The sequence below is a fragment of the Durotheca rogersii genome, assembly GCF_024521655.1.
Source record: "Durotheca rogersii strain YMJ 92031201 chromosome Unknown GGS23scaffold_8, whole genome shotgun sequence".
NCBI classification, from domain to species: Eukaryota; Fungi; Ascomycota; class Sordariomycetes; order Xylariales; family Xylariaceae; genus Durotheca; species Durotheca rogersii.
Window position 1 is genome coordinate 1081844 of NW_026251239.1, and position 18393 is coordinate 1100236.

Consider the following 18393-nt stretch of genomic DNA (forward strand, 5'->3'; position numbering starts at 1 on the left):
CGTATGTGTAGAGAGCGGACCTCACCTAACCTCCTACCCCTGCCTAAGTCCCCTCTTGGACACACTCGCACATTCCTCCTACTATCTCAATACCCGTAAGGCCTCATCCCCACGGATTCTCGATGTTCCAGACGGACACAGCGACGAGCCAGCAACACGCACAAGCTGACAAGACAATACCGAGTGCTCGAAGAAACCCCAATTGCACACGTCACACCTTCGCGCCCGTACCATGGGATGGGTTGCTACCTACCACCCGCCTCTCATTGGCTGCCTGTGCTCCTTGGTGCTCTTTAGGCTGATCCGTTCTCTTCATATTCAAGGGGCAGGGGGCGTCCCGCAAAAGATGGACAAGCAGGCATCTCGGGTCTCTGGGGCGCGATCCCCAGGACTATCTCGTCTTGGCCGTTTCAGTAAACCCGCATTCGCGTGTCGAATCAACGCTGCACGACCCATCCCATGCAGGTCCGGCCCTACCCAGCCCTTGCTCGCTTGTTCATAAGCACAACCATGGCCACTTCGCGATGGATGGTAGGATGGCCTTTCGGTGACTAACTCCCACCGTATGCTGCCGCTCGCTCTTGTAGCTGGTACACGAATAATCCGTCGCGCGATATATGAACAATGCGGTCTCGAGATGTGACGCTGCTGCTGACCCTGGTGGCTCGCGCCGTAGCTGACCAGAGCTGTCCCGGCTATTCGTCCCACTCCCAGAGGCGGAACCCGCCCCTCTCGACCGGTGCCTACAAGCTTGCCTACCAACGGCCCTCTCCAGAATGCCGCACATTCAAGTCGAGTCCGGTCGAGGATGCCATAACGCGGGTGAAGGAAACCATCAGCGACCCTGACCTATCCCGCCTCTTCGAGAACACGTTCCCCAACACCCTCGACACGGCTATCAAATGGCGTGGCGTCTCCGAAAACGACCCCGAGGAGGAGCTTGCTTTTGTCATAACGGGCGATATCAATGCCATGTGGATTCGCGACTCGTCGAACCAGATAGCGCCCTACAAGACGGTGCTGAAAGACAAGGCCGACGACATAGCCTCGGTGTTCCGTGGTGTCATCAACCTCCAGGCTCGATACCTCATCATCTCTCCCTACTGCAATGCCTTTCATCCGCCGCCCGAATCCGGCATGAAACCGGACATCAACGGGGCCTTGTACGATGTCACGCCGCCGTATGACCGCAATCTGGTCTTCACCTGCAACTTCGAGCTCGACGACTTCGGAGGGTTCCTGCAGCTCTCCCACGATTACTACAACGCGACTGGCGACCTAGACTTCTTCGGGAAATTCCAGTGGATAGCAGCGGTTCAGTCTATCCTCTCCGCCTCGGAGGCGATGAGGAAACCTACATATGATGCCGACGGGAAATGGCTGCGTCCCGCATACACTTTCCAATCGCAGACAATGTCCGCATCCGGCACTCTGGGGAACAACGGCATGGGTAGCCCGGTCAACGACACCGGCATGGTACGATCCCCGTTCCGCCCTAGCGACGACTCCGCCCTGTTCGACTTTCAAATCCCTGCGAACATGATGCTGTCGAGATACCTGGAATCCACCTCCGGCATCATGGAAAGGCTCCCCAATGCGCCGAAAGGCCTATCTCGGAGGATGAAGAGGATGGCAGCCGAAATCAGGGAAGCCATCAGCCAATGGGGCATCGTCAAGGCTCCGAACGGCCAGCAAATATTTGCCTACGAAGTCGACGGTTTTGGAGGTCAGAATCTGATGGATGATGCCAACGTCCCGTCCCTTCTCTCGGCGCCTTTTCTCGGATACCTGGACAAGGACGACCCGATCTATCAGAACACGCGGGCCTTTGTTCTCAGCAGAAGCAACCCTTGGTGGTGCTCTGGGCCCGTCATCAATGCTGTCGGTAGCCCACATATCCGGCCCGGTGCGGCTTGGCCCATGGCTGCCATTAGTATGTGCTTCTTCTCTGTGCATGTCTCTGAATATGATAATTAACTGTTTCTGTAGTTCGTGCCATGACCTCGGATGATGACGCGGAGATCACAACTGCAGTTAAGGAGGTGCTGAGCAGCACCGACGGATTTGGGCTCATCCACGAAAGCGTGGATAGCTTCGATGCTAGCCGGTGGACCCGGCAGTGGTGAGTATAACGCTCCAGGCCCATCGTTCCCGGATTCCTATACTGAACCCCCGCGACAGGTTTACTTGGGCGAACGGTCTTTTCGGCCAGCTCATAATGGATCTAGCGGACCGAAAACCTCATCTATTGAAAGAGAATTATCAGCCTCCCGCAAGACGAGACCAGGCTGACGTATTCGATTAGGCCTCGCATACGCATGATGCCCTATTACATAAATCCTGTTGGCTTCCACGTATACCGGATTATGCATTGCTAGAAGTCCCGTTCTGTTCGTGATGGGTTTCATCCCTTGCTATACGGGAGGAGCGTCCAGTGGGCATACTATCAATTCCCCTACACTCCTGGGAACCGAGCTACTAGCTCGGCCGCGTATTCGTCGCCTCGCTAGACGCGCATCACTGTAATGCCGCTGCCCTTCCACATGTCTCCCTTCGGCGAAGTCTTGGGGTTGAGTGGAGAAGAGGAGGGTTATGGCCTCTGAGTCCATAGTCAACGCAGCGGTATACCCTTGTATATATATCCCACCGTACATTTTAGCCCAGAGAAGGAAGCATTCTCGCGGTTACATAATACTAATACATATAAAATCAACCGACGACGTCATGAATTATGATACATAAACCCCTAATGTCTATCAAGAACGAAACTCACTCAGGGGAATGAGCAACGAAAAGCGAGACAGACACAAACTCGACTCCCATCAAACACTATATCCTACGTAAACATTTGGGTTGCTAGAGAGGTAGCGTACGAGGTACTAGCTAGTATAACGAAGTGCGCAACTGACTGCTTAGGATAAGAGGGGGCTCTCTCATGGTACAGCAAAAGAAGAAAGACTCCTTGACCCTTAGTTCCGCATAGATCCCCCCCGTCGCCCCCCCCTAGAAATTCTCGAATGCGTATCCAAACGTCTACCAGCCTCGCCAATTGCAAATTAGCTCAGCGACTCAACGAAAGAGAGAAGTAAGGGGAGAAGATGAACACGTCTTAAAACCCTTCGCAACCAACACAACGACTTGAAAAATGTGCCACTGACAGAAGAGAACGGCCCTGGTGCAACCTCCTTTCCGCCGCATCCACACGCTAGTTGCTGACACCATTGTTCATCCCCCAGGTCCGGAGTGAGGGAGGTAGATATTATGCGTATATAGACGGCATAAGTTAAAAAGGTAGCAGCAGACATGTGGCTGGTCGCATAGTAGGTCGTAGCAACGTGGCTCTACACAATCGCGAACATTATTCAACCCCTCCGGCACACCGTTCCAGTCCGGCATCAGCTTGGCCATCTCTAACTACCTATAGGACTATATTACTTCAGACAGAGGTGACTATGTGGCACCTGTGAGTTGACGGCGTGGGTTGCGGCTCACTTTGACTGTAGTCACCTCCACCGAAGGAAGATTTCGATTTTCTTTTCTGCTCTCGGAGTAGCTAAAAGAAAAAGGAGGAGACCAGGTAGAGTTGGTTTCCCTGATATTCCGATAGCGGCCTAGACAGTCAGTAATTACGAGTCATCAAGAATTCTTGCCCCATCCGCTTCCCACCCCATTCACTCGTCACAACAGAGTACCCAGGACCATGTAGGCTTACTTTACCTTGTAGGCACCGCCCCCCCCCCCCGGTGGCAGCCCCAGCCAAGTTGATCTACGACCTGCCGGAAACTATTTCACATCTATCGGGAGGGCTTGCTCTAAAGACATTGATGATCAGTGAATAAGCATAAATTTCTTGCCGTTTCCGCGTCGTTTAAGTGCGTTGTGCAAGAAGTCATATGTAAACATTTCCTTCTACGCGTTGTCAAGTCTCCTGTTAAGTTACCGTAGGGACTAGATAAGAGCGGGAAGGCGGTATCGTGAAGTAACACCTCGAATGCTAAGAGATCCGAGACGAGTTTATGTATAGAGAATTAGACATGGATTGCAAGCGTCCTCAGGCAATGGCACTACGAGCCTACTGTGATACGGGATTCGAATCACAGGAAGGTATGTATTGACACCCTGGAGTGCCGGACCGGGACGAGAATAGGCCTGTATGAATTGGAAGGGAGAATGGTGGTATACCTATTCTAGTATTATGGACCGATAGGCGATCTAAAACGGCTGATGGCAAGGCCTCGAGTCGTCGTAGCTCTGCCGAAGGGCATCGGCGTAGTTTCATGCTCCCTCTCCCCTTAGCGGCATCGAGAAGCCTACGAAAACAAAATAATAAACATGCAACCTTATTATTTCTTCAGTTAGCGCGCGGGTCACTAGTGATACTGGCATGCAACATTAGCCGATTCGCTTCTGCCATCCAGGGTCAGTTAAATGATAGCCGAGTACGCAGTGGAAACCAGCGCCCGCTTGCCCCCCTATCTATTCGGTATCATTGGGCGATTTCGACGGTTGCCATCTCTCTATAAGATAAGGCATGTCCGAAAAGTCGGGGTAAAGCAACCACTTTGGACAGGTCTCGTAGGTAGCTCTCTCGTCTAGGAAGCTGACAAGCCCAAGCGACAGTATGGTCACGGCTCAGGCAACTGACTGGGCTCGCTTCTCTATCTCCATCTCCCTCCCCTACATACATACATATATATATATACTCGGCACTTTCCGCGATGTAAATCTCGTTTTAATAGAATCTCTAGAAATATACCAACCGCAAGATCTCTCCTGATTGTTTAGGAAGCCCGAAGTAGAACCACATGATGCCGCTCCTGCTGCCCTTATACGTCGCAGCCGGGGTGCTGCTAGCGTGCCTTGCGAGCGCGGCATCGGCCTCGACGTCAGCGGCGCAGACCGAGGCGGCGCGAACCCTGCCGGCCAGCAGCCGGGCCGACGTGTCGGCCTGCGAGCTGGCGGCGAACCGCGACGTGTACCTGAGCGCGGGCTTCGGACTGCGCGCCGAGCGCGGGGACGCTTCGCGCCTTCATGCTGTTCGTCGACTTCCCGGACGCGCCGGCGACGGGCGCGGGCGGCGAGACGCCGCAGAGCCTGCGCGACTTCTTCCTCCCCGCGGCGGCCGAGTGGTACGCCCAGTCGTCGTACGGCGCGCTGGCGCTCGACGTGACGGCCGACGTCTCGCGCTTCCACCGCATGCCGGCCGCGTCCACGTCGTACGGCTGGGAGCGCGGCCTCGCCGCCGACACCCACTACAGGTACATCCAGGACGCGCTCGACGCGCGCCGCGGCGCCGTCCCGCCGACCGACGTGCTCTACGTCGCGCCGACGGCGCGGGCGCGCGCCCTCTCCTTCTCGCCGACCTTCATGGGCAGCGTGGCGGCGCGCGGGGGCGCGCACGTCGCGCGCAAGGCGGTCACGTTCGGGCTGGACGCGTACGAGGCGTGGGGCGCGCTCGTGCTGAACCACGAGACGGGGCACGCGATGTGCCTGGCGGACTACTACCCGGCGAGCGGCGCGGCGGGGCTGCACGTCGGCGGCTGGGACCTGATGGGGGCTGATCGGCGGGCCGGGGCCGGACTACTTCGCGTGGGACAAGTGGCGGCTGGGGTGGCTGGCGGACGACCAGGTCGACTGCGTGGCGGCGGCGCCGGGCAGCACGACGCACGCGCTGACGCCGCTCGCGCGCGCCGGCGGGCCCAAGGCCGTCGTGGTGCGGCGCGACGGCGCCAACGCGCTCGTCGCCGAGCTGCGCGCCGCGAGCGGCCTCGACGCGGCCGCCTGCGCCGCCGGCGTGCTGCTGTACACGGTGTCGACGGCGGCGGCGACCGGCGACCGGCCCCGTCCGCGTGCTCGACGCGACGCCCGGCTCCGGCTGCGCCGGCGACGCGCTCAACGACGCGCCGCTGAGCCTCCGCGGCACGCGCTCCTACACGCTCGCGGACTGGGGCGTCACGGTCACGGTCACAAAGGAGACGGCCGACAGCGTCGAGATCAAGGTCGAGGTTTCGTGATCGAGCGCGGGTCGGAACCGTCTGCCGTCCTCGGCCCTAGCGGCTCCGTGTTTGGCGAAGGAGGGATATACCGTAAAGAAAGGTCTGCCTGCTTAACGATTCCGGGGTTGGATATCGCCGGGAAAGGGGAGGAGGCGAAAAAAAGGGCTCTACTTACCTGTGTAATCAGGACGCCATCAGCCTCTGCCGTGTTTAGGTAGGTAGGTGCATTTAATCAAAGACTCGGTGTGAGAGGAGTGCCCAAGTAGAGGAATAACCCCAATTTCCATATAATTTGCCTACTTGCACGATGCAATTACGCGCTACCAATCCACTATCGCGACTTTGTTCGTTAACAACCTACCGGTCCGTCAGGAGTAATGAGTAAGGAGGATTTCTATTTCTCGTGTTGCTGCAGCGATCTACTTACAGATAGTAACACGTTACATATATGTAGCATCTGTAGGATATCCATATAAGCATCCATATTGCCTAAACAGCCCCCGGATCACCAATTACCAATTGGTGTGGACAAGACTCGTCTTTGTGTCGTTCGGCCCTGGCTCTCGGTTCCCGCTAAACATGGGGTATTATTACCGGCCCCGTCTCTTGTATGGGGCTGGCCTAGGCGACCTGTACTATGCTACGCGCGCGCGCCGACTAGCTCTCGCCTTAGCACGCACATACACGCAGACGTAGACGGCGTCGAGTGCGTCTAGTTAATAGCCGCGCCGGCATCGACAAGCTGTAGGCCCACATGGCTTGCCGCCCCCGTGCTGGCGCTCTCCCTAGCCGCCACAACGACATAGCCCTACGCTAAAGTGATCGGGTCTCAGCTGTTTCGTCTCGCTATGCCTGTCGGCGTTGAGGCTGCGTGCAGTGCCTAGTACCTCTTACCCGCCAACGATAATAGCAATTGCCGGTGCTATGCCGTGCAGCATCGCTGGACGCTGTGGACGAGTCCTTGCGGATTGTGCTCAGTAATAAGGCCAAGGTCTCTGATTCGCGAATCCTTCGTCGCCGTCCTGGCTAATAAGCGTGCGGATGCTGGCAGTGTGGCTCCCTTGGCGTTCAAGCATTGCCCAGCACAGCCCAGCAGAGGCCGAGCCCGCTAGCCCTTCCACGGTAGCTCCCATGCGGATTTCTGCCTGTTTCGGTGATGAGACAGGGGCCGATGACAGTCGATCTGGTTTCCAATTCGCAAGACACGCCAGGCAAGGGCCGGTAGACCCGACCACTTTTCGTTGCTCGCCAGTTTCACCAACCGATCTTCCCTTTTGCAATCCTTCTTCCCTCCGTTCGCCCCCTCTTCTTCCCAATCAGTCATTTTCATCCAGTTTAACCCCGATTATCAGCCTTCTCGTCGGACTCTTGCCGCAGACAGCGATGATCGCGTCTGTCGGGACGAATGAGTGGCAGCCATTATGAATTCGTCAACGGACCGGTACGAGTACAGCACGCTCGAGGTTAACACCGAGGCCCAGGCACGCAACGAGGCCCAGTACGCCGAGTCGACGCGCGCCTCCGACCTACCCGAGGTCAACCAGTATGCGAACCCGGACTATAGCTATCCCGAAGTTGTCGGCGGCGGTGCCGCCCTTGCCGCCGCAAAGGTCGAGATAGACCGCACGCCTCCCGAAGCGGTCGCGCTTGCGGAAGGCGATGCCATTCTACCGCCAGAGGAACCGAGGATATGTGGCGTGAGGCGGAAGGTTTTCTGGGGTCTGCTCGCCGCGGCTATAGTACTGATCGTGGGCATCGTCGTAGGCGTAACGGCCGGCGTGGTGGTCAATCAGAATAAGGACTCGGGCTCGAGTATCGGCAGCGGGAATGGGAGCAACGAGAGTGGAGCGGCGGAAGAGGACCCCCTCGCGCTGTTCCCGGATACGCGGATCGCGACGGCCAACTTCACAGACGGGCTAGGAAACGAGAACTATCTGGTAGCTTTCCAGCTGAACAACCGCGGCATCTATATATCATCGTGGAATTCTTCGGAGGGGAGGTGGATCGTGTCACCGGTCGTCGACGGCAACACGAACAATCTAAGCTTTAACGACGTTAGGAGGGGGACGGCGCTGTCCCTCGACGTCTTCAGATACGATACTTCGGTACGCAGAGCCCCTGCCCTTGCCGGAGCAGAATATACAATCCGCGACAGCGCAGGAGAGTGATGATCGTGGCTAGCTAACCCTTGGCTGACAAAAAACTCTAGTCGCGAGACGTCCACATATACTGGCAGCTCCCCGACAGCGGCGGCCTCTCGACGATCAAGGCGCTCATGTACCCGCGCAACCCCGGCTTTCAGACGGCGATGGCGATGCCGACGGCGAACTGGGTCGACACGGGGGCGGCCAACGTGTTCGTGTCGCAGGCCGGGTCGTCGCTCATCTCGTACGGGAAGCAGTGCGACCTCTGCAACCAGTACACGTACGTGTACTGGCAGACGGACAGCGGCCTGCGCGAGGCCGTGTACGAGAACGCGACGACGGACTGGGTCGGCAAGACGGCCAACATCGACGCGGGGCTGGCGGCGCCGGGCGCGAACTCGTCGCTCGCGCTCGCGCACACGGCCGCCCTCACGACCTCGGGCCACCGCAGCATGGACATCTTCTACCGGGCGGCGTCGGGCGCGCTGTCGCTCATCGTCAACGGCGACGGGCGCTACGTCGGTTTCTCGCTGGGGCGCCGGCTCGGCCCGCGCGCCGGCATCGCCGCCTTCTCCACCGGCTACAACGAGACCGGCGGCTTCCGCGAGCAGTACGGCTTCCAGGTGCTGACGGTCGACCCGGACGTCGCCGCCGACGACGCGGCCGCCGGCGGCGTCCGCCTCACCTCCTACCGCCGCCAGACCGACGCCTGGACCAGCGCCGCCGCCGCGGTCGCCGCCCTCGCCGACTGCGCCCCCCGCAACACCATCGTCGCCAACCGCGCCCGCCGCGTCTACTGCCTCCAGGGCACCGGCGACGACGTCGAGATCGTCGAGTACCGCTGGCGCGGCGACCCCGACGACGCCACCACGCTCGGCGACTACGAGAGGGTCGGCACGGTAGACACCACCGTGGAGAGCTAAAAAGGAAAAGTCCCCGGGGAGGGAGAGATCAGAACCGAGACGAGAATCGAGCCGTACTACTTGTCCTGCGGAAGAATATTTGGTGTTCGTATTCACAGGCGGAGCGAACTGTGTTAGATATATATAATAATAGAGCGGCCTAGTTAAAAGCCAGAACCGAGGCAGTAGGGGCAGGACACGGCGTGTGCAACAAGTGTATATGATGGTGTTGTTGTTCTTGGCGACAGTGGCCAAGAAGACAGAGAAAGAGGAGGAAAGGGGAAAAGAGAGCAGCTATTAGGAGCTTCTACTTCTCTAGGGATATCCGTATATTTATATATTATACATTTAAGCCCGCCTCATCCCCTCCACTTATAACAACTATTAGGTATATCCCACCATCCTTTGTCTCTGCTGGCGTCAGCCCCTATCGCCTACCCCTCGTCCCTAGCCATCCGTCCGCGTATCCACGTAATCTTTAGCTCGACCGAGCCCTTAGTCTATACAGCCCCCTTCTTGTTCCTCGCTTGCCCTTTTATCCCCCCCCCGCTCCCACCCGTTCTTACACTCCCGCCTCGCCATACCACCGCACCGCGCCCTCCGAGAGCTCAACCTCGTACGTGTGATCGGCGCCGCTCGCGGCCCCGAAGCCCTCTCCCCCCTGCTCCTCCGCCTCCTCCCGCTCCTCGCTCTCGTCGTCGTCGTCCTCCTCCCACCCCTCGCAGCCGCGGCTCGCGCGCGCCGACGCCGCGCTCCACACGCTGGCGCGCAGCGCCTCGCTGCTCGCCGTCGGCAGCCGCGGCTGGTGGCGGCGGGCGCGCTCGGCGCCCCGGCCGCCCGCGCCCGGGTTGCCGGAGGGCAGGCTGCCGAAGGTGACGAGGCCGTCGCGGCCGTTGCTCTCGCCGCCGCCGCCGGGGGCCGGGCCGCTGGCCGCCGCGCCGTCCTCGTCCGTGGCTCCCGCGGCCGCCGCCCGCCGCTGCATGATCAGCCGCTGCAGCACCGGCAGCGAGCCCGCGATGAGCCCGACCGCCGTCTCGATGTTGGACCACATCATGACGTGCGCGGTCCAGTCTGTCGTCGTCGTCGTGTGTGTGTATGTATGCCGTCAGTAGCTGTTTCCCCTCGCGCTTCGCCTGCGCAGCTGCAGGGCTGTTGGGGTTGGTTGCGTTCGCTCCCGGCGCGACTTACAGAGGTGGTCCTCGATCTGTGCGTAGTACCGAGTGTACGGCGTACGGATTACTGTGCATATTGAGGCGCTGAAAGTAACTGCGCGTGAGTAGGGACTTCGGGAAAGGGAAGGAATGAGTATAGAGAGCGACGGGTGAGGCCGACGCACCAAGAGCCAAACGAAAGGAGGACACTAGCCAGTATCTTCGTCCGAAGGTCGATCTGAATTTTCCACAGGATGATGGCGGGGATAGCGGCGCAGGCCGCGTCCGTTATCAGAGCCGTGGCCGCGGTCGTGTAGACGATGCCCTGGACGGATATCGGGGGCGCGCAGGTTCCGGTACCGTTCCTGAGCATGCGTATGTCCCAAGAAGCCTCGATGGGCCGGCAAAGGGTCAGGCTGCATATGAAGACGGCGACGAATGTCGCGATACTCAGCCCCATCAAGACGTAGATGGCGAGACGCAGGGTCCGCATCGTCCTAGAGAGCCGCAACAGGGTCATGCAAATAGAACTTTTGACTGAGGCGAGGCAGGCTGAGTAGAGGATGGTCCACATCATCAGCAGCTTGTTTCCCTCCAACCGTAATAGCTCATGGGTGTGCTCGTCCCTCGTTCCGACGCCGTAGAAGGTGCTTGCGCAAGCGATGCCCACGTCGGCAACATATAGGAGCTTTTCCACTCCGCCGTCAGAAAGTGTTCTTGACTACTACGCGGGCCGAGCCCGCATGCTGAAGGAAGTGCCTCTCACCATAGACCCGAACATCAGCCCGTCGTCCCACCAGATGGACCCTTCATGCCATCGGACATAGACCCTCAAACACACCACCACGATGGATATCGTGCCAAACACTGCGGACGAGGCGAATACCACTAGCGCGAGCCCTTGCAGAGGGGCCAGCTCGCGATCGAACCGAGAATCCTCCTCCATCGCGTCCGTTCGGGGTCGAGCCCAGCCTAATGTTCGAGCTCCGAGCGCTGGCCGCAAGCCGCTAGAAGAAGATTGAGCGGCTGTCGAGCGGTGACGAGGTCAAGCAGGTAGCAGGTTTGTTATTACGCATACAAGGCGACATCAACACATTCGAAGCTAAGAAGCGAGTCCGTGGGCTTCCTCTAAGCTGCTGCGAATTTTTCGCTCGACGCCAAATAAACGGGAGGGGCCGCGAGGGTATCCCGAGACCTGCTTGCTGTTATCTCGCCAACGTGGGCGATTCGTCCGGCTTCCGCGACGCCTTCAGTCGGCGTCTGTCACGCGGTTTTCCTTAGACGGCGCCACGATGTCCGCGGAGTTAGTCTCCTCACTCGAGCTGCGTACGCCCGAGCTACGAGGCTGCTCGGCCGTGCGCGTCGTCGCCCCCCCTTGCTTCTCGGACCCGACCGCCTGGTCTACCAATGCCCATTGTCCATTTATGTACGACGGGGGGGGGGGGGGGACACGGCTCGCGGAAGCTGAGGCTAGCAACCAGCGCCTCGGGGCTTCCAGATCTCCCTCCCTGTCTCTCTTCCTCGCCGCACGGCCTCCTCGCGGCTCGCCGGATGCCCCCCCCCCTCCCCTAGCCTGTCAGGGCTATGTGCCGAGAGGGCGACCTGGAGAAGGACGATGCGTCGCTGTAATTTCCAGCACGCGGCTATCGTGTGGTGTGCATCGTACGAAGACGACGCCCTTCGGGGCAGGGGGGCTAGCGCGCGATCCAGCGCCCCCCTCCCGTATCCATCTAGTTCCTGCCGACGACCTGGGACGACCTGGGAAACCCGCGACGCGGAGCGCGATTTTGGGCTGGGCGCAAGCCAACCGGAAGCCGCCGCGGCACGTCCGGTACCAGTCTGTCGGTAAACGGGCAGTCGAATACGGACAGCGTAGAACCCAGCAGCTGTCGCAGTCGATCGTATGGGATCGCGATCCGGACAGGGGTCGAGCCTGCTCGCCGGCCCCTCGGGCGTAGCGGTACGAGACCCCCGGGGAGCTCTTTAGCATGAGGCATCCTAGCAAATCGCTCCCAGATCTGGTATAGATGATGACAGAGTGGATTCGTGACGAAGTCTTCGAAAGTCACGTCAGACAAACTACGGAATCCCATGCTGCCGTTCGTTGGTGAATAATTTTCTCCCTTCGCCTTCCAAGTATTCCACTCCGATGGATGCTTCGGCCGCTTTACCGACAGACTGGTACGTGACACACGGGGAAGTAGATAGTGCGGGCTAGGCGGGCGGTGATGAGGCGTTTCTCTACTAGTGACTCGCCACGCTCAGATCTAGCTCGCCGAGTGGCACACTTAGGGCTCTCGGCGGATGTCCCAACAAGAGTTAAGGGATAAACAAGTCGACTAGGATAATCTCGTGTCTCCTCAGGCGTTAACATACTACCGTGGTGGTACGGCACGAAGGAGGGGATATCTGTGCACATACTTGGATCCTAGGAGATAAACCCACGTACTACTCGCCGGTTACTCCAGGTCGGCTCATGGATTCCCTCTGATTTATGGCCTCCCATCAAGCTGAGACGATTGTATTTTACTGTCAACTCAACGTATACCGTTTCAAGTAAAGGGCCAAGTCTAAGCTTCTCTCGCCAGAGTAGTATATACTAGACAGGAGCTATTCTACACCTAAATCGATTTTTTTTCAAGAAGGAATGCCTAAGGACGAGATTGGGATGGAACAGAGAACAATGCCCATAGGCTTACATAGTAGTATCGCGTACTGGCTACCTGTAATGCTCCGCAAGTAGGTCCCTATGTTTCTTGCGTTCGTGCTACCACTTTGGTAGTGACTACGCGCATGGGATCTCCAGGCGACTTAGTGTGAGGCCACGAGCTCTGCGGCCCTCGAGACAAGCTACGACGGGGAACACTACGTCCTATTGGGCCCATACCACTATCACAGCTTCCTAAGATGAAGTCCTCATACGCATGGGGCCAGCCAACGTAAGAGGCCGAATAGTTAGGTAACTCGTACGCTAGGCCGGTTCCTGGAGGCTGCGCGACAGCAGCTCATCTTCTCTTCCCGCCACCAATAAATGAACCCTCAAACCCTGCTCGGCCCTTGCTGCTCTTCTTGTCCCCCTTCTTCTTGCCGGCCTTGCCCGTAAGCTTGTCCTCGCGCCGCTTCCTGATGTTCTCCTCGCGCTTCGTCTGGCGGTCCTTCATGGACTTGGCGACACCTTCTTTCCTTGCGGCCCACGCCTTTTCGCTCTTCTTCTTAGCGCTCTCCTTGCGCTTGACGGCCTTCTTGAGCATCGCCTCGTCGTCTCTTATTTTCTCGCCCTCGGCACGTCTCCTGGCAGTGAGCCATAGTTCCTTGTCTTCGACGTCCTTTCGCTTGTCTTCGTCCATGCTCTGCAGCCGTTGCTTCTGATTCTCTAACTTCTGGAGGGCCGTCTTGGGGTCCGACGGGCCCTTCTTCTTGTCTCTATTGAGGACATGCGAGAGGTCGTGTGATAACTGGGTACCGTCTCCGAAGCCGACGCGGCTGAAGGAGAAATTGTTGTTCGCATCTCGACCGACAGCGGGGCTCATTATGCCGCCTGGGGAGTTGCGAGCGGAGGCCAGAGCCTCCTCTCGTGCTCGATCCGCCTCTGCTTTCGCTTGTCGCCTCAATTCCTTCTTGTGGGCTTTTCGTTCCGCCTGCTTCTGCCGCCGGGTTTCGATTAGCTCCTGGCGCGTACGGACGGGTTTTCCGTCGATACTGGCTTTTCGAGCATCCCGGAGCGCCTGTATCCTTGCCGCGAGGCGCGCTCGGAGGGCAGCAGTGTCGGTGGGAATCTTTATGTGCTTTGGTTTGTCTTGTGGCGGTCCGGTAGATGATATAGAGGTTGTAGTGCTGGGTGGCTGACCAGTGGAATCGGCTGGCGTGCCGTGGGTATCGAAAAGGGGCGATTGGGGCTCCGAGGAAGGCGAAAGGGCGGGACCCTTGCGAGGTTCATCAGCGAGATTAGTGGCGTCTAGATCTTCCATGAATACAGATTCGCCCTCCTCCTGCTCTTCCTCCTCTTCCTCCTCCTCGTCGCCTGCCTCCTCGGCCTGACCTGTGCTCTCCGACATCTCGTGATCTATCAGGTCCTCATGCCTTGTATCGGTGGTGGCTGATGTGACATTACCATTTGGTGTCGGGCCAGCCTTTGTTTCCCTGGGCTTTAATTTGATCTTGTTGACGCCCTTGATGGTTTGTCTTTGGAAGGCTGCCTCCTCCTCGCGGAGTCGTTGGCGCTCAGCCTTGCGCTCCTTCCGCGCAGCCTTCTTTTCTTCCTTCCGTCGCTCCTTGTCGCTGACTTCGGGCGGTTCCGTGTCTGAATTCTTGGGCTTCTTCTTGGTGTCGTTGGGCGTCTTCTTTTTCAAGCCCTCGCCGGGCTTCTCGAGCTCGACGCCCTCGACATCGGACCAGCCACTGTCGTCGTCGTCTTGCATCTGGTCGCGCTTTCGCTTTTTCTGTGCTTGCTCGTCCATGACTTCCCTCACGCTCCGGTTCAGCGCACTGTCCGGATCGAGCTTGTTGCGCCTAGCAGCAATGGCCTCGGCTTTTGTCTGCTTCTTCCGTTTCCATTGATCCTGGGGACCGTCGCGGAGGAATGAGCGCTTGATGACACATCCGTGACATGACGGTTTACGGAGGGACGCTTACAGTGGTGTCCTCGCCGTAATACATATTCGCCGGTATCAGAGAGAGGAGGCCGTCGAAGGCCTTCTGCGAGTTGAGCAGCCGCTCCTGCATTTCGGTGCCCATTAGTTATTCGTCTCGACCACTACGCGACCAGGCTACGCATCCCGGGGACCCTCAGGCAGGCTGGATTGTTAGGCAGACTAACCTTCAACGACGAATCGTCCATGATGCATGCGGATCGAGGACAGATGTTCAGGTTGGCAGGGTGTGGGCTCGACTCGTGGGCCGTACCAAGGTGGGAGCACGGAACCTGGAGCCTGGAGGTGGGAGGAAAAAAAAAGAAGGGTGGAAAAGTCGGTGATCCACTTTAGCGGTGATTGTGGACCGTGCTGAGCTTGGAAATACATAGGTACATGGGAAGGTACGCATATTCCCTCCTAATTGAGAGAGACGCGGGGTACTTGAATCTTGTACCTGACGTGCAGAGTGCACATGATATATGCATATGTGTATATATATGCATAAATGTAGGTACATATGACGCGTTACATTTGGAGGTATCCCAGGCAATTAAATGGGAAATCTCACTATGTGCGCGAAATCTTGGCAGCCACCAGAAGAAGCTGGGTCAGCTTATCTCCGTATCTGGCTTATCAGCGCTTTGCATTACCTAGGTACCTCCTTACTACCGAGTACACATATACCTACCTAGACATGCTACCAACGGTGTAGTCTATAGATTGTACCTTCAGGCGCCGAACCTGACATCTTCATCTACTCGCACCCCCGAACCGCTTCCCGCCTCGGCGCGGGTGGGGCCGAGTCTACCGGTGCCGAGTATGAAAGGGCTTCCGAAACCACTCGTTGTTATACTATCCCTGCCTGGCTGCGCTATAGGTACCCCTCGTTGCCGCGTCGTCTTAGTTCTAGTTCCACCGCCGTTAACACCATTCGTAAAACATGAGCAACTCTATCCCCCCGCGAACTAGATTTTAGGTCCTTAGTTGAGGGGGTACGTTTGGCGGAACTCAGAGAAGTGAGGAGTGGCCTGAGAGGACGGATCATTGTGCTTGTGAAACTTACTTAGGAACTCAGCGCACCTAAGAACTCTCTAGGGCTTCTCAGTCTTTTGAACCAACTCAGCACGTAGGGTTCGTGATGCGCTAGATCGTGTTTGGGATAATATTGGAAACTTATATTTTTCTGAGGATTGCTGCATGATCGATGCAAGCAAGTCTATGCTTTAGATACCGCCCCGTAAAGAAAGCTACAATATATAGGAGATCGGGCAGGCGGGAGGTAGGCATCCGCTTTTTTTTTTCGTCGTACTAAACTTCTATGAAGACATCAACCACTTCAAATCCTTTAATACTTTACTCCTGCGAGGACAGCTACTCACGAGAAGACAACCACTCTAATATTTCTTGTACCATATGCGCATATCGATGTGTATGATCCAGAACTAGGCGGTCTCTTAACCACCCTTTAATAGCACCACAACGCTGTAATATCGCCCAGTCCCCAATTTTTTACAACCCACTTCCGCGCCAAGGGCATGAGGAAATCCGAAGCGCACATCCCTCCCGCGACGAGAGCGCCGAGCCCGCAGCGGCCGCCCTCGCGCGGGCCCTCTCTCCTCGACGCCAGCGCGCGACGAAGGTGAGCCGATGCGGCCCATCGCAGGGCGCAGGCCAAGCTGGCCCGCGCGGGGTAACCGCGGGTCGACGCTCTCCGGCGGCCGAATCGGGAAGCGTGCGAGGGGGCCGGACCGGACGGCCGGAGCGATGCTTGGCCGGCTGGCAGGCAGATATTTAAATACCACCGTGCGCGCGCGCACGTAGGTACCTAGTGGGCAGCGATCCGCCACTCGACTCGACTCGACTCGACTCGACTGACTAACTAACTAGCTGAACTACCCTCTGCCCAAGCGAGACACCATGGTCCTCCCGCTGCGCGGCCTCGTGCGCTGGCTGGGAGCTCTCGCGCTGGCCGCGCCGGCCAGCGTACTCGGGGCGCCGGCGGGTTTTGTCAGCGTGCGGGAGGGCAAGTTCGAGCTGGACGGGGCGGAGTTCTACTTTGCGGGGAGCAACGCGTACTACCTGCCGTTCAGCGAGGTATGCCCCCCCCCTGCCCCTCTCCTCCTCCCTCCGCTGACCACACACACGGCCTTAAGAACGAGACCGACGTGGAGCTGGGGCTCGCGGCGGCGGCGGCGGCGGGGCTCAAGGTGATGCGCACGTGGGGGTTCAACGAGCGCAACGCGACGACGGACCCCGGCGGGCTGCCGGCGTACGGCGGCGAGGGCGCGGGCACGACCCGGGCCGTGTTCCAGCGCTGGTTCCCCGGCGGCCGCGCCGTCGTCGACCTCGCCCCCTTCGACAAGGTCGTCCGCGCCGCCGAGCGCACCGGCGTCAAGCTCCTCGTCGCCCTCACTAACAACTGGGCCGACTACGGCGGCATGGATGTGTACACTGTTAATCTCGGCGGGAGGTACCACGACGACGTGAGTTTTCTCTGTTTTTTTTTTCCCTTCCCCTTTCCCTCCCTTCTTCTCCTTCTCCCCACTCCCCCCGCAAGCCAGCCACGCTAACCTCCCTCTCCGCTCACCCTCGCAGTTCTACCGCGTCCCGGCGATCAAGGACGCCTTCAAGTCGTACGTGTCGCAGTTCGTGTCGCGGTACCGGGCGTCGCCGGCGATCCTGGCGTGGGAGCTGGCGAACGAGCCGCGGTGCGGCGCGGACGCGGTGCGCAACCTGCCGGCGGGGCCGGACTGCTCGCCGGCGCTGCTGACGGCCTGGGTGGACGAGATGGCGCGGTTCGTCAAGGCGCTAGACCCGGACCACCTGGTGACGTGGGGGGGCGAGGGCGCGTTCGACCGCGGCGACCCGACCGACTCGTTCTACGGCGGCCGCGACGGCGGCGACTTCGACGCCGCGCTCGCGCTCCCCGCCGTCGACTTCGGCACCTTCCACACCTATCCCGACTGGTGGCGCCGCCCCGGCCGCTCCTGGGTCGAGGCCTGGGTCCGCGACCACGCCGCCGCCGCCCGCGCCGCGCGCAAGCCCGTCGTCCACGAGGAGTACGGCTGGATGACCCCCGCCGCCCGCGACCAGAACGGCGTCCCCGCCCCGGCCCCCGGCGAGGGCGGTGGCGCCAACGTCACCCGCGCCGACGTCGTCGGCCGCTGGCAGCAGGTCGGCCGCGAAGAGCGCGTCCCCGGCCTCTACTGGCAGTTCGGCTTCTCCGGCTACTCGTACGGCCGCAACCACGACGACGGCTTCACCATCTACCTCGACGACGAGGAGGCCCGCTCCCTCGTGTACGACCACGCCAAGGCGGTCAACGGCCGGTGAGGAGGGGGAAGGAATTACGAGAGGGGTTGCTCCCAGCAGGACCTCTTCGTCTCGCAGCCCATCACGTCATCGCTATTCTCGATGGCGTAGCGCATGCATACCTATATCTAGGTATATTGAGCAATACCAGCCAGCTTACTAGGCCGAAACGCGGACGACAGAATGCTCTCAGCCAGCTTTGACCACCAGATGCGTTTCCTGTTATTTCTTTTTTTTGCCATTGATTTTCTCCTGTA

The 18393-nt window shown here is 58.9% G+C and overlaps 6 protein-coding genes across 6 annotated transcripts; 4 read left to right on the top strand and 2 right to left on the bottom strand.

Annotated features, from left to right (window-relative positions):
* Positions 1 to 66: 66 nt before the first annotated feature.
* On the top strand, positions 67 to 2718 carry GGS23DRAFT_565635 (glycoside hydrolase family 125 protein). Its single transcript, XM_051516229.1, has 3 exons — positions 67 to 1933; positions 1990 to 2122; positions 2182 to 2718. Exons 1-3 carry the CDS (start codon positions 625 to 627, stop codon positions 2303 to 2305), a joined length of 1566 nt encoding a protein of 521 aa, XP_051372550.1. The 5' UTR covers positions 67 to 624; the 3' UTR covers positions 2306 to 2718.
* Positions 2719 to 4364: 1646 nt separating this feature from the next.
* On the top strand, positions 4365 to 6014 carry GGS23DRAFT_620675 (M6 metalloprotease; the record flags this gene model as incomplete). The annotated part of the gene is made up of 4 exons (XM_051521119.1): positions 4365 to 4975; positions 5010 to 5532; positions 5600 to 5811; positions 5912 to 6014. The coding sequence occupies exons 1-4, from the start codon at positions 4806 to 4808 to the stop codon at positions 6012 to 6014; spliced, it is 1008 nt and encodes a 335-aa protein (XP_051372551.1). The 5' UTR covers positions 4365 to 4805.
* A 1403-nt stretch (positions 6015 to 7417) lies between these two features.
* Positions 7418 to 9063, top strand: GGS23DRAFT_604819 (uncharacterized protein; the record flags this gene model as incomplete). Its single annotated transcript, XM_051519660.1, has 2 exons — positions 7418 to 8101; positions 8206 to 9063. The coding sequence occupies 2 exons, from the start codon at positions 7418 to 7420 to the stop codon at positions 9061 to 9063; spliced, it is 1542 nt and encodes a 513-aa protein (XP_051372552.1).
* Positions 9064 to 9604: 541 nt separating this feature from the next.
* On the bottom strand, positions 9605 to 11139 carry GGS23DRAFT_620677 (uncharacterized protein; the record flags this gene model as incomplete). Its single annotated transcript, XM_051521120.1, has 4 exons — positions 9605 to 10113; positions 10231 to 10298; positions 10379 to 10881; positions 10960 to 11139. The coding sequence occupies 4 exons, from the start codon at positions 11137 to 11139 to the stop codon at positions 9605 to 9607; spliced, it is 1260 nt and encodes a 419-aa protein (XP_051372553.1).
* A 1636-nt stretch (positions 11140 to 12775) lies between these two features.
* On the bottom strand, positions 12776 to 15222 carry GGS23DRAFT_565645 (SURF6-domain-containing protein). The gene is made up of 3 exons (XM_051516230.1): positions 15010 to 15222; positions 14826 to 14909; positions 12776 to 14752 (listed from the first exon to the last, which is right to left on the bottom strand). The coding sequence occupies exons 1-3, from the start codon at positions 15028 to 15030 to the stop codon at positions 13199 to 13201; spliced, it is 1659 nt and encodes a 552-aa protein (XP_051372554.1). The 5' UTR covers positions 15031 to 15222; the 3' UTR covers positions 12776 to 13198.
* Positions 15223 to 16612: 1390 nt separating this feature from the next.
* On the top strand, positions 16613 to 18211 carry GGS23DRAFT_516597 (glycoside hydrolase family 5 protein). Its single transcript, XM_051514605.1, has 3 exons — positions 16613 to 16918; positions 16978 to 17307; positions 17420 to 18211. The coding sequence occupies exons 1-3, from the start codon at positions 16742 to 16744 to the stop codon at positions 18155 to 18157; spliced, it is 1245 nt and encodes a 414-aa protein (XP_051372555.1). The 5' UTR covers positions 16613 to 16741; the 3' UTR covers positions 18158 to 18211.
* Positions 18212 to 18393: the final 182 nt, after the last annotated feature.